General features: G+C 33.3%; 1 protein-coding gene across 1 annotated transcript; it reads right to left on the reverse strand.

The window, feature by feature from the left end:
* Window positions 1–3,220: 3,220 nt before the first annotated feature.
* On the reverse strand, window positions 3,221–5,333 carry LOC136203321 (F-box protein CPR1-like). The gene has a single exon (XM_065994443.1). The coding sequence runs from the start codon at window positions 4,960–4,962 to the stop codon at window positions 3,901–3,903; it is 1,062 nt and encodes a 353-aa protein (XP_065850515.1). The 5' UTR covers window positions 4,963–5,333; the 3' UTR covers window positions 3,221–3,900.
* Between the last annotated feature and the right edge of the window lie 9,452 nt (window positions 5,334–14,785).

The raw sequence follows: 14,785 nt of genomic DNA on the forward strand, positions 1-14,785 counted from the left end.
GAATGGCAACTCAAAATCAAGCAGAATCTCTTCTACGGAGCCATGATATCCAAAGCATGAATTTCTTTACGATTATCATTGTAATTAGGAAAATTGAAAATCAGTTTGCGATTAATTCTTTTCTCAGAAGATGTACGGAGATGAGAATAGATAAAACCTTTGCTGTTAATGGTGGCATAGAACGTCTTTGAAAGGCATCCAAAGCGAAGAAGTGACTTCACTGGTAACACTAACAAAATTTCATTGATCAATTCCGGCGGCAGATTTGCCATGATTTGGAAGCGCCGTCACCCAACTTCTGATGAGTTAGGGTTTATTCTAATTTCTCTCTTCTATTTTGAACATTACTGTTATAACATATACATCTTTATACATTTTTTTTATCTCTTTTAACCCCCAACAATTTAATAAAAATGCAGATTTGATGTTAACATATGAAATTGTATAAATTTGGCTCCAACATTTCTAAACATGACCAATTTTAACCTACGTGATTGAAATTAGAAAAAATTAGTTTGATTGTTATTTAAATATCACTTAGACCTTACAAATATCAATTATGTCTAAGATTTTATGTATACGGAAAAAAAATAAAAAAAAACTATGTTAAAAGACTAAAAACTAAATCTGCTGAATACAAGTTATCATAATATTTTTTTATCAAACTGCCTAACTTTTTTAATGTATTATTAATATAGTTACAAGAAATCAACCAAAAATATACGAATCTATTTCAACTTATCGATAAGCTTGTTTAGAAGGTTCGATTTGACAGTTAAATAACATTCAAACTAGCCTTTTTAAATTTTCTATAGTGCATTTGATCTTCTTGGAAACGTTATGTTTAAATTTGCATCAATTCATATGTTAGGGCTAAATCTGCACTTTGCTTGAAACGTTAAAGTTGAATTTGATCTTATCTCCATACAATAAAGACTATTTCTTAAAAAAACGAGCATAAACCACTTTTTTTCCTTTTTACATAAAAACCATATTTAGCAATAAAATTACAATCAGTAGGTTGAAACGGACCGATACAAACATTAATTGAATTATTTGTGTCCGTCCATTTCAAGAGACCGATGTAATTAGTGTTATCATTTGCATCGGCCTTGTGTTGCGTAAGTTATCACAAATTTTTATTTCCATAGCGCGAACGAAAAAGGAATTTCGCCCCTCTCAGCTACTAACCTAAAACGTCAACGAAGAATGAGCTCTCAAGGTGAGTTCAGATTAGTTGGAGAAATCATAATCTCCAAATGGCTAATTGCATTCTCATGTAAGTGTTTACGGCTAATTGCCTTCATATATCTTAGGCTCGTGTTCCAGACGGATCAGATGACTATCTCTCCTCGATATTGGTCTACAAAGAAATCCTTTTAGGATGAGTGACCAGAGAAGGCTTCAAAAATTGAATAACAACTTATTTTCTTAGCTCTTCAAACCTTCTAAGGCCTTAGAGTTTGGTGAATATTTGGGATGATCAAACGATTGCTGCACTTTTTCATGTTTTATCTTCATTCACTTTTTGGGATGATCAAATGATTAGTGCACTTTTTTATTATTTCTTGCAACCTACTTGCACTAATGGAAAAATGGTTATTTACATCGACGTATTTATATCGGTCCTGGTAAAATATGATGCAAAAAATCCGTTTGTGTCGGCCCTTTGTTTGGAGTTGACGCAAATGTCATGACATTCGCTATTTGCAGATAACAAAAGGCTCCAATGTTTCCTCCATCAATTTTCATTCTAAATAAAAGGTTATAAGCAGGGCCGGTCCTGACCCTTGTTTCAAGGGGCGCAGGTCCAGGGCCCCTGATATTCAGGGGCCCAAATATTTTTTTTATAATATTCTATATGCATATAAATTAAATAAAGTTTTATTAGGTCCACTGCTCTCTCCTCTCCTCTCTCCCACTTGATAATGTTACGTTTATATCTGGCCCATTTGTTGTTGGTGGATTATTACGTTTTTCTGTTGGTAAGTCTAAATTGTTAATTTCTTAATTTTGGATTTTGGTATTTAGGCTTTAAAAATTAGTTGGACAACAGGCTATGGTATGAAAATACATATTTAATCTTCTATCAATAACTTAGATTTGTAAGTCTTCTTACTTAACTTTCCATAAAAAAAAAAGTCCTTACTTAACTGACATTAATTTATTTTCTTAAAAAAACCGATATTAATTTATTAAGTTCGCTTAATTTCTTAAGTGATAATTTCTTAAAGTTACTTAATATACGAAGCTGACTTAGGTGTTTAAAATTTAAGAATGTACGACTTTTTTTATCAAAAAAAAATGTGTAGTTTAGAGAAATTTCGATTTTATTAGTCCTTTTAAAGCTGTATTTTTAACTTTTTATTTTTATTATTTGCCTTTTATAAAATTTGAGCTTATATGTTTTGGGAGGTTCATTAGGAGATGCCAATCTAATTGAGATGTCCGGTAATATCCTTTTCATCTAGCCTCCAACTTATAATAAAAATAAGAGTTTTTTACAAAAAAATATATATATATATAAATGAAAATAATATTTTGTTTTTATCAAATAAATAACTTTTATTTGCATTATATCATATTTATCATTTTTGTTTTAGAAATGTAAGAGCAAAGGTCGGTTTTTAAATTTTAAATCCTCTTTCAAACTTCTTTTTTTTTTTGTTAATCTTTCAAACTTCTTTAAAATAAAATAAGTAGTTATTAATAACTTCTTTAATTGACAAACTTCAAAATAAGATTTGGTATAATTGTAAATTATTTATGACATGTTTTTTCATGTAATTTTCTATAAAAATAATAGAATGTATAAAGGGTCCAATTTTTCTATTTCGCTCCGGGCCTCTAAAAAGTCAGGAACGGCCCTGGTTATAAGTATTCTATAACTCTGGTTATTTTGTTGTAATTCAGATTATTAATAACAATTATTCTATTCATTTTTCTTAGAGATTGATGTTTTCTAACAGCTTCCACGTACGTCTTTGACACATGGTCAAAGCGCCCACTATCTACTAAATAACACATTATAATTAGCAGAAGAAAATAGACAGTAATTAAATAGCATCCAAAACAACAATTTTTGGATTAGAAGATTAGAAGACATTCATTTTTTACAAACTTTTTTTAATAACAAGAATCCAAATAGAATTCATAGCTAAGAAAAAGGACTCAAAATATAACAATAACATAAAATTCTCAGAATGACTTTTCATTAGTCTTCTGATCTGCAAATTAATAACTTCTTTCTCTTTCTCTTGGTTCTTCAAATTCTTCTGTATTCTCTATGAAGAGGCTACTGATATAAGACTTTCAATGCAGAAAATAGAATTGTTATCACTAATGTTTGTGATTTCAATCTGAAAGTCCGTCAAATCTACTGATCAAAGGCTGTAGGGACGGACTGCTCTACATTCAGCCACGCCATAGTTGTCAGATCTTAACATAAGATATATGATTGAACCTTAACTATCAGCTCGAATTTTTAGTTCAATCGGTTCTATGACATGGTATCAGGTCCTCTGAGACCAAATGGTCGAGGGTTCGAGTCCTGACAACCTCATTAATGTGTGGAATTAAAAACACAAGGCGGCTAGTTATGGGACAAAATCCGGCAGCCAATTCCTGGCTCCGAATAACCAGCCCAGCAAGAGGTTCAAAAGTTTCAAATGAGTCAAATTACCTATTTTCTCTTGGCAAACAAACAATAGTACAGTTGAACTAAGAATCACACACATTCCCATCCGCCAACATTTCAATACTAATCACACTATCTAATTAAACCAGCTACAAACACCACCATTAACCAAACAATTTCACGGGTGATTTTTCAAATGAATCAGCAAAGTAAATTTAGCAAATGAAAGAGACTTGAGGCATACCCGTTCTTCTTCTTCTTCTTTAAGAGTGTACGGACACAAAACTTTTGAGGCAGAAACTATAATTAAACTTATCCAGCTTGTTTACAATACTTGTTTCAATCTTTTCAATACTTTTTTCTTTAAGATCATACGAATATATGTATGGAAAACTGAAAAGAAGAACCTTATCTCCTTCCTTTGAATATCCCAAATATCCTTGAGTTATAGGATTATCCAATTCTGCTAGAAGAGAAAATAATTTAATCCAAGTAAAGTCGACTCCTTCCTTCTTCCAAACATATATATCAACAAGAAAATCATCCTTCCTCGGCGAGTAAACTTGGACGCAAAGACATCCTTCGAAAACCTTCAACCATTTACTATATGATCCTTTGAATTCGGAAGGTTGAGGTACTACGGAGAACGTCTCTTTAGCAACATCAAATGCAACAATTGTATGTAATTCCTCCCGTGTTCCGTTGCATAAAAAATGCATATAGCCATCTACAAAACCACCTCCATCCCCGGCTTTATGAACAACGATGTAAGGAAAATCTTGAATCCTTCTCCAACAACTTGACCTCAACTCAAAAATCCAAACATGACAATACGGCTTCGCGGGTATAATTAGTAGGACCTTGTAATCATCTGTGGTCGAGTCATAACCCAAACCCAACCGGTTTTTCCAATTACCAACTAAAGTAAAATTCATAGGAAACGCGGGAAGTTCCAGGTAGTTTCTGGTTGATGGATTCAATATAGCTAATTTGTTGTCCGTTGTATTCAAGAGAACCAAACCGTTATAGGAAGCAACAAACAAAGGGCGATTGTCTGGCAACACAGAATCAAGTAGAATCTCTTCTACGGAGCCATTGATATCCAAAGCATGAATTCCGTAATGCTTTTTATTGTAATTCCGACATCGGAAAATCAGCTTGCGATGAATCCTTTTCTGAGAAGATGTATGGAGATGAGAATAGATAAAATCTTTGCTGTTAATGATGGCATAGAACGACTTTGAAATGCATCTAAAGCGAAGTAGTGACTTCACCGGCAACACTAACAAAATTTCATTGATCAATTCCGGCGGCAGATATGCCATGGGTTGAATTGAAAGCGCCGTCACCCAACTTCTGATGAGTTAGGGTTCAATCGAATATCCCTTTTCTATTTGGAGTTTTTTTATTTTATTGTTTATATATCTGATTATAACATACAGTTCCGATGAAATATGTGCACATACCTGGAAGTCGTGAACTAAACAAATTTTTGAAGCCCAATAACGGAGAATTGAATCTCGTACCTCTGTTGTGTTCCACTAAAACAGAAATTAGTGCTTCCTTCTGCAACGAAGCGTGACAACATCAAATTGTGCCATGGGTGTAATTTGACAACATCAAATTGTGCCAGATTGAATTTGCAGAAACTGGCAATAATAGAGAATTGAATCGGACTGTGTTTTAAGTACTTCTGTTCTTGTTCGACTGAAACAGGGAAAGACTGCTTACTTTTCCTTTTACCTTTCTCTCGCTTGAATTGGTATTAAATTGTTTTATCTTAAAAATTAAAATTGGAAAAATATTTTAACTGGTGAATACAATAGTTATTTATGCTGCTTCATCTTAAGGTGCATTTGTTAATGATCATATGCTGCTTCATCTTAAGGTGCATTTGATCGGAACTCTATTCCTTGTACATTGTATTCTCTCTTAAAAAAAAGTAAATAATTTATTAGTCCCCTAGTTTTTACCTAACGCACTGTTTAGTATTTCTATTTTAAAAAACACATTTTAAGATCTCTATCTTTTGTCAATATTAACCATTTGGTCCTTTTATCTAGTTTTTTTTAGACTTGTAACCGTTATATTTTAGCATAAATAGACATATATAAAATACCAGAGTAACATGGTCAACTTGTATTGTACTGTGGTTGTCCTAAAAGCTAAGATATGTTCGGTTAAAAATATTAAAAAAAATAAATAAATAAAAGGACCACAGGGTTAATATTGGTAAAAGATATGAACCTTAAAATGTGTTTTTCAAAATAGGAAAACTAAACATTGTGTTAGGTAAAAACTTGGAGACTAATAAATTATTTACCCTTAAAAAAACAAAAAAGAGATTTCTCTTATATTTATATATAAAATGATAAAGATGAAATTTATTTTCCAACATTTTAAGAAAAATATAAGTTTGTGTAAATTTAACTCTAACATTTCTAAGCAAGATTAATTTTAACTATATATTATCCAAAATTAGATAAAGAATTAGTTTGGCTGGTATTTAACTATGATTCCAAACCTTACAAATATCAATTATGCGAAATATGCAAGATTTTGTTTCTACTCCGTGTCCTCCACTCTAATATACAAGATTTAAACACTACAAGAAAACAGCTGATCAGCAGCGGAAAAATCCGTCGCAAATAAGCCATATTCCGTAGCAGATATGTATCAGTAGCGGATCAGCAGCGGATCCGAATCCGCCGGAAATACCCCCGCTGCAACAGCATAGCGACCACAGTATTCGTGTCCGTAGCAAATTTTTTCGACCACGTGTCGGTCACAAAAATCCGCTGCTGATTTTTCCACAGCTACAAACAATTTCCGACCAGTTTTGGCTGCTATTTATTTCTACAGCAATGGAATATTCAGTCGCAATTCCGCTGCTGATTACAGCAGATCATTTTTCATACCTGATTTAGCTGCTGGTTTTTTACAGCATAAATTCACTGATATTTTTGTATACTAGACACATAATTGTAACATTTATGAAAGATATTAAATCAAAATACATATTTAGTAAATAGTCTTCAATAATTACCATAAAATCAAAATATCCATAAATCTAAGTCAATCCAAAATACTCTAGACAAATTAACTATATATATTTGTCCGACCTAAGATAAACTAGATATATCCCAAAATATCCATAAATCTAAGTCAATCCAAAATACTCTAGACAAATTAACTATATATATATTTGTCCGACCTAAGATAAACTAGATATATCCTAACCACAGGATCTAGATAAAGCCAAGCCAAACGTCCTAAGTCAAATCATTCTCATTGAGATCATCATCATCTATAGACTCAACCTGGTTAGACGAATGTTCTTTGCGATGCCCACGTAGCTCGGCTAGCTCTAACTGAAAGCGTCCTATAACTAACTGCAAAGATCCTAGCTGATCTCTCATCTGCCCCTCTAAATCAGCTTGCCTCTTTAAAACCTGCTCAATCATTTCAGGAGTTACACCAAGTCGAAGTTGACGTGAATCAGAATCCTCCCGTTGCATTCCCTCCTCACTTCGTTGTTGACTCTCTTGAAGAGCTTGCACTATTTGATTCAACCTATCTAACTGTGACTGCAAACGAGAGGTCATATCAGGAGATGATGTTGAACTTGATGCACCTGGTGTAGATGAAAACTGGGATGAAGCTGCTGAGTAGTATCTACATGCTGCATCACCCAATCCATAAAGTCTTTTCTTTCTATTGTGTCCTCCAACAACTTCATAATAAGCCTTCAACATGTCTACTGCTCTATTTTCTTCTCCCTGGATACTTGCAGCCACTGCCCTTACATACTCTCCCTACATATCAATGATTTAAGATGTTGTTAATTACTACAAGACTACCAAAAAAAAATTATGTCACCAAAGCTGCTGTTAATTTTGTTACTTACCCCAACTGCTTGAGCACGAGGATCAGACCATGAAGTACCATCATGGCGCTTTGTGTGAGTGTAAGAAAATAATTCATGAGCAGTAGGTACTCGACCAAGGAGTATTGTCTGTAAAAATGAAAAAGGATTGGATCCACTGATGTTTAGGAAGGAAACAAATTTAATAGCAGCTATATATAAGGTTTAACATTTTGGTCGTATATATTAGCTGGAAAGGGATAAGGAACAAAAAGGAAAAAGCAATGAAAAGAAAAGTAAGAAAAGTAAAAAGAAGCAAAATTATCTTGATTAAGAATACCAATTCCCAAATACATAACTCTGTAATTGCTTCCTAAATTTGCCTAGGAAGTAGCTCACGAAGGGCAATGGGAAGCAAACGTTGCATGAATACATGGCAATCATGACTCTTCATGCCAAAAAGTTTGTACTTCTTCATATCAACACATCTGCCCAAGTAGGAAACGTAACCATCTGGGAACTTAAGCTGTTTGACCCATTCACACAATGTCTTCTTCTGACTCTGATTTAGTGTATAACATGCCTTTGGATATTTGTTGGTTCGAGGATCTTTAGCAAGTTCAGGTCTATTACAAAACAACTTAACATCCTCCTGAGCATTGGAATTATCTTTCGTCTTACCCTTGATATCCATTACAGTGTTGAACACATTTTCAAATACATTCTTCTCTGTGTGCATTACATCGATGTTGTGACGAATGAGATTAGTCTTCCAATAAGGCAAATCCCAGAATATGCTTCGTTTTTTCCAACCACATTCCTCACGCTGGATCTGCCTATTCACATGTTCATTATATGCATCAGTAACCTTCAACAACCCCAATTCATCTATTTCACTCAATATTTGTTCGCCACTTTTAATGGGTGGAGGGGGCATTTTTTCGACATGATTAGCTCTGAACTTCTTTTTGTCCTTTCTATATGTATGATTCATTGGCAGGAACTTTCGGTGATTATCAAACCATGATGTTTTATGACCATTTGGCAATGAGAAAGCTTGTGTATTCTCCATGCAGTGTGGACAAGCATGCTTGCCCGTGGTACTCCAACCAGACAACATCGAGTAAGCTGGAAAGTCACTAATTGTCCACATCAAAGCAGCTCGTAAATTAAAATTTTGCTTCAGAGAAACACCATAAGCGTCAACTCCATTCTCCCAAAGATGTATCAATTCAGATATCAATGGTTGTAAAAACACATCTAGTTTTTGCTTCGGATTATTCGGACCTGGAACAAGTGCAGTCAAAAACATGTAAGGTTCTTTCATGCACATCCAAGGGGGTAAATTGTAAGGAGTTAGTATTATCGGCCAACACGAGTATTGTTGACCAGATTGCCCAAACGGTTGAAATCCATCAGTAGATAACCCTAATCTCACATTACGAGGCTCCGTAACAAATGATTCATTTGTTTTGTAGAAATGCTTCCATGCCTCAGAATCACATGGATGACACATTGTCCCTTCGTCGCACACATGTTCATGGTGCCATCTCATATCAGCAGCAGTCGCTCGAGAAGCATATAATCTTTTCAATCTTGGAGTTAGAGGGAAGTAAAACATCGTTCTATATGGAATTGGATTTTGCTTAACTGAAACTCTTCTCTGTTTGTATCGCGAATGCCCACAAAACTTGCAATTAGATAACTCATTGTCCTCTCGCCAGAACAGCATGCACCCTTGTGGACAACAATCTATCTTTTCAACAGGTAAACCAAGTCCTTGAACGAGTTTTTTGGTCTCATAGAAGCTGCCTGATAATTTGTTATGAGGTGGCAACGCTTCTTTCATTGCTTTGAGAAAAGAATCAAAACATTTTTCAGACAAATGATTCTCCGACTTTATATTCAGCAAATGTGCCATCATGGACAAAACAGAATGGTTCTCACACCCAGGCCATAGTTCCTCATCTAATGAATTTAGCATGTCAAAGAAAGACTTTGACTCTACATTAGGGTCTTCTTCTGTAATTTGTGCAGTAAAACTAGGCCCAGCAACATCATGGATCATTTGACGGAAAGGACTCATTGGTTCGTCATGATGAACAGGGTTATCATTATCTGCATGCTCATTTGTGGGCCTAGAACTACTCCTAATGAACGGTTCTCCATGATGATGCCATTGAAAATAATTTTCAACGAACCCGTGCATTAACAAATGCAACTTAACATCATTCACATGTTGAAAGAAACGATTAATGCATTTTTTACACGGACATTTGATCTCATTCCCGTTCATAGAAGAAGGGTTGCTAATTGCAAAACTTACAAATGCATCAACCCCATCAATGAATTGTGGTTCAAGCATCCCATTAGCCAAGTGCATCTTATACATCCACATTCTACCCTTATAGGTCATTGTGTTAAACCTATACGATTCAATTAAATATAAATTGTAATGAATTAATCAAATAATTGTAAGGAAATGAGATGAAAACAGCAAGCAAAAGCAATTAACTTCAAAAGTTAGGAAGTAAATTCATTGTTTTTGTTACATCTTATCAGCAACAAGAATTGGATATGAGAGAGGCTAAAAAGCAAGTAAGGAAATCAATTGCTCTAGAAAATCTTTACAAGTAAAATTAAGGGTGAGTTACATATAACTCACAATTACTTAAAATAAATATATTTATCTCACAGTGATGATATTAATTCTTATTATGTCAAGCAATCTTAAACCTATTCTCAAAATGTCAAATGCGCCACACATGCCACACATCCCACAGAAATAGGCATACATTCTGGAACAAAAACCACAAGTGCTGCGTTTCAAGAATAGATAGACAGAAAATGTTATTTGTTTCTGTAACTGTAACTAGCCCATTCATCCATTCTTCCTTTCACTGACACTTCTGAATTAATTTCCTTCACCTGATTGTTAAGAAACTCTACTAAATTTCAGATTCATAGATGAAATTCCGATTAAACAATGTGACACCATGTCAAGAATAATTGGAAGATATTATTCAACCTTTTCATAATATGAGTTTGTTGTTCTAATATAAGTGTGCACTCTAATTTCTTATATTAGGAATTCTCATATTCTTAACATTTGTGGAAGCTTTAAAGTTTCATACATATTCTTATCCATTAAATTTAAAGGTTGAACCTTGAGGTGTAAATCTTTTTTATATATTTGTTGTGTTCTTTGTTGCTAAAGCCTTTTGTTCCAGATTTCCAATCTTGATTCCATTTTCTTTTTCGTTCTCCATCTTGTTTACATCAACTAAATTGCAGATAAGGAATAAAAAAATTTCATTTACAAGCTTTATTTAAGAAAATGAACTGCTCCAAAATGGTTTTATCTTTGGTCTACATGAATTAATTACCAACTGAAACAAAGAAACACATTGTACAGAAAAGCAAATAAATGTAAGCATGTACTTTATATGGAGAAAGCCATAGATCTGAACAATAGAAAGAGAACATGAAGAAAAACGAAATGACAAATGATATAAAAAAACGAAGTCAGAATATGAAGAAATTAGGAAACAAGAAAATAAAATAAGAAGTTACCTCGATTGAACTCGACTGAAATCAAGAAAAATGCTTCGCTTCGATGGAGAAACAGAGAGACAGAAATACCCTTCGATTGAAGCTAGAGAGACAGAAAAATCCTTCGATTGAAACCGATAGAACTTCGGCTAAAATCTTTCTCTTGTTTAGTTGTCGATGGAGAAAGAGAGAAAGAGCTTAGAATTCCTTGATTTTTCTCATCTCTGCTAGGTTACGGGATTGGGAGAGAAAGACAGGGGGAAAGTGAATAAGAAAGAGGGGGAAAGTGAAAAGAATCCCACTTTAATTTAGGGTTTTAATCATATTAAAGAGGGGGGAGTGAAAAGGCTTCAATTTCGAGGTATAAGAAAGAGGGGGAAGTGAAAAGATCCCGCTTCAATTTCGGAAGTGAAAATAAAATTTTTGTTTTTTATTTTTTATTATTTTTAAGGCTGAAAAATATTGGCTTGTACAAAGTAGCGGAAATTATCTGCTACTATTCCGCTACTGCTAACAAATAATAGCAGCGCAACAGTTTTCGCTGCTATTCCCCTGCTGATCATCCAATATTGCAGCGGAATAGGAACCGCTGCTATTCCGCTACTGAGTATCCAAAATTAGCAGTGGAATAATTTCCGCTGCTGATTTCCGCTGCTATTATGCTGTTTTCTTGTAGTGAAAGCAAACCAATAAAATTTCTTATTTAAATTCAAATTTTTTCCCCATTTGAATTTCTATCTTTGTTTTATGTGTTCAAATTTTTAATATATAAATTTAGGGATAAGGTACAAAAATACCTCTAACGTTTACAACCAGAAGTAATTTTACCCCTTAACGTTTAAAATGATGCAATTTTACCACTAATGTTGATAGCAAAGAACAATTTTATCTATAACGTTGGCAAGTTTGGTCAATTTAGACATTATTAAATATATATATATATATATATATTGTTTCTTATTCTGCACCAATTGCATATCAATTGGTTCTAAAAAGAATGTTTTATATTTTTTATGATTTAAATAGAATTGGAGATTAATATTTATAAATTCAGTGAAATATATGAATTTTTTTATCCAATTCGTACAAAAGATTTAATTTTATTTTTTTCACGTCTATTCATGTGTTTGTTACCGATGAATGATAAAAGTGACTCATATGTGAAGTATAGATGACAAAATTCATTACTGAGAATACAGTTTGATGAATTATTTCTCACATTGACCTTACTTGTCAACGTTAGGGGTAAAATCTCTTGATTGCCAACATTAGGGGTAAAATTGCATTATTTTAGACATTAAGGATAAAATTGCTCCTAGCTATAAACGTTAAGTGTATTTTATACCTTATCTCATAAATTTATTATCTCGGTCAGAACCTATAAAAGGGACAGGACCCGAACTGTTATACATGGACTACTTCCAATTTTATATGCCATACGCAAAATCTGCATAAAAATACAACTTTCTAACTAGTTCTATATTTGGATATCCCTAGCTAGTTAGGTTTATTTGAACAGTCTATTAATCTTTATGTAACCCTACAAAAACATACTGGGGTAGATTATACTCATCCCTACTGAATTTTTAACATTATGGTCATTGGATTTCAAAATTTAACATAAAATTCATTCAATTTTACACCTTTAACACCAATGACTACTTAACTTTAACTTACTTTTCAAAACGACTATTAACGATCTGAAAATAAAAATATTCAAGAATTAAAGTTGTTCAAAACGACATTTACCATAAAACTGCATTTTTTATTTTCCAAAATCACCTTATTTAGAGGTTTCTCTCCAAAAGTTCATTCTTCCTAACACTTAAATAATCTCAATTTCAAGAATTAAAGTTGCTTAGAATAGTATTAACTCTTCGAGTTCTTTATCTTGAGACCATCAATGATCGTTTTGAGGCGTTGAGTGGTCACGAGTGTTAAAGAGTGTAAAATTGAATAAGCTTTTATATTAAGTTTTGAACTTCAATGACAACAATATTAAAGTTCGGTAGCCATGGGTGTAATTTACCCAAAACAAATTTGTAAGATAAGGATAAAGGGATGATAAAAGAATAGAATTTTAGTAGCACTTTTCAAATTCGTCAATCATCATCCAAATTATCATTAAACCTTACATAAAGCACACAAAAATGGAGAAAAACTTTCCTATCTACATAGAGCATAGAAAATCAATACACCATCATGCCAAAATTAGCAATAATTGTGAAACTTTGAACTAAAAAGCCGTTTCATGAACTTTCAATACTACCACCATCTTTTCAACACTTTTGTATTCTTGAGCAGAAATTCAGCAAAGTTTAGCACAAGCTTAGGTTTATCATCTCTTTCCGGAAAGCCATTGACCTTAATAGTTTTTAGATGCCATACCAAACAATCTAAAAAAGCCGCATTTGAACTCCAGTAGTATTCCCCAAAACCATCGTAGTTCTGGAAATAAAAATTATCAGGCCCAAGAACTTAACAAAGTATATCGAAATTATAATTAACAATTAAAATTGAGAGAACTGATTGATTGAAATTAACTGATCATAGAAAGGCACGTTAATAACTAATTTTTCAAGCATAGATGAACTACGAAGTAGACATGCAAATCCAAGATGGTGCTCATTCAAATCATGCAAATTCACAGTCAAGCATTTGATGTTTAATACGGGTAAACTCAGAAGTTCCATGGGTTCTAAATCTGATAAAATCTATGAAAATGAAAATTTAGGAAAAGAATCAATTTTAAATTTCAAAGATTCATAAACAACCAAACATGAAATGCTTCAAATCTTTTTCTTTAATAGTTAGTTACCTTGATCAACTAATACCCAAGTTTTACCCAAGTTTTAGCTCTTTGACATGTTGAAGCTGATGTAGAATGTCTTTAATCAAACTTTTAGTTGAATCACACAACACCTCCTCGAGATGGTAAAAATCAATAGTAGCACAAAGTGCGGATGGCAAATTCAGTAATGTAACAGTTTTAACATTCAAACAATCGAACAGCTTCAGTTTCTCGAGCTTTGGAGATGAAATTTCAATGTCAAAAATACTGGTAATTAAGTTCTCTTAAAACCAATCTTTTCAAACATTTGGAAGTAATAACAAGCTTATCAAACTCAAAAAAAACTGTCAGTTAATTCTAACGATTTGAGCAACGGACTCCCAGATAGAATATGTTCCATCGATTGAACACTCAAGTTAAAATTTTCCATATTCAACCTGGTGAGACATTCCCAATTTACCTTTCCATTCGGAATAAAAGTACCGTTATGTGTTGTTAATTTAACCAATGAAACATTGTTGAAAAGGAAATCCGGCATCAGAAGACGTTTGTCGGAACTCAAATTCAACTCCTGCACATCACTTCTTGTAGAAAAACGAACTTCAGCAGTAAATTGAGGACCATTCTTATTTCTATAATTATATGGGGGCTGGAATTTGTATTGATCTTGGAGCAGGTATTGTGAATGAACTTAAGGAAGTATTTAAAAGACATACCAGTGGAATCGAAGAAGAGAACGGGGAGGTGAATCCATTGATTATGCCACCCTTTTGATAGAATTCCAGTTTGAATAACTTGTTTGGTTGATGGTAAAAATGAGAGGATATGGTGGATGATGCAATCAGGCAAAGTACTGATTCGGTCTACTTTCTTCTCCAATTTCAATGCCGTTTGTTTTATCTACTGTTTGTTATTGTTGTTTGCTGTTACGGTTTGCTGT

Source organism: Euphorbia lathyris, chromosome 8 (genome assembly GCF_963576675.1).
Source record: "Euphorbia lathyris chromosome 8, ddEupLath1.1, whole genome shotgun sequence".
NCBI classification, from domain to species: domain Eukaryota; kingdom Viridiplantae; phylum Streptophyta; class Magnoliopsida; order Malpighiales; family Euphorbiaceae; genus Euphorbia; species Euphorbia lathyris.

Coding starts and splice junctions, on each gene's coding strand:
- LOC136203321 (XM_065994443.1), bottom strand. CDS start 4,962: ATGGCATATCTGCCGCCGGAATTGATCAATGAAATTTTGTTAGTGTTG.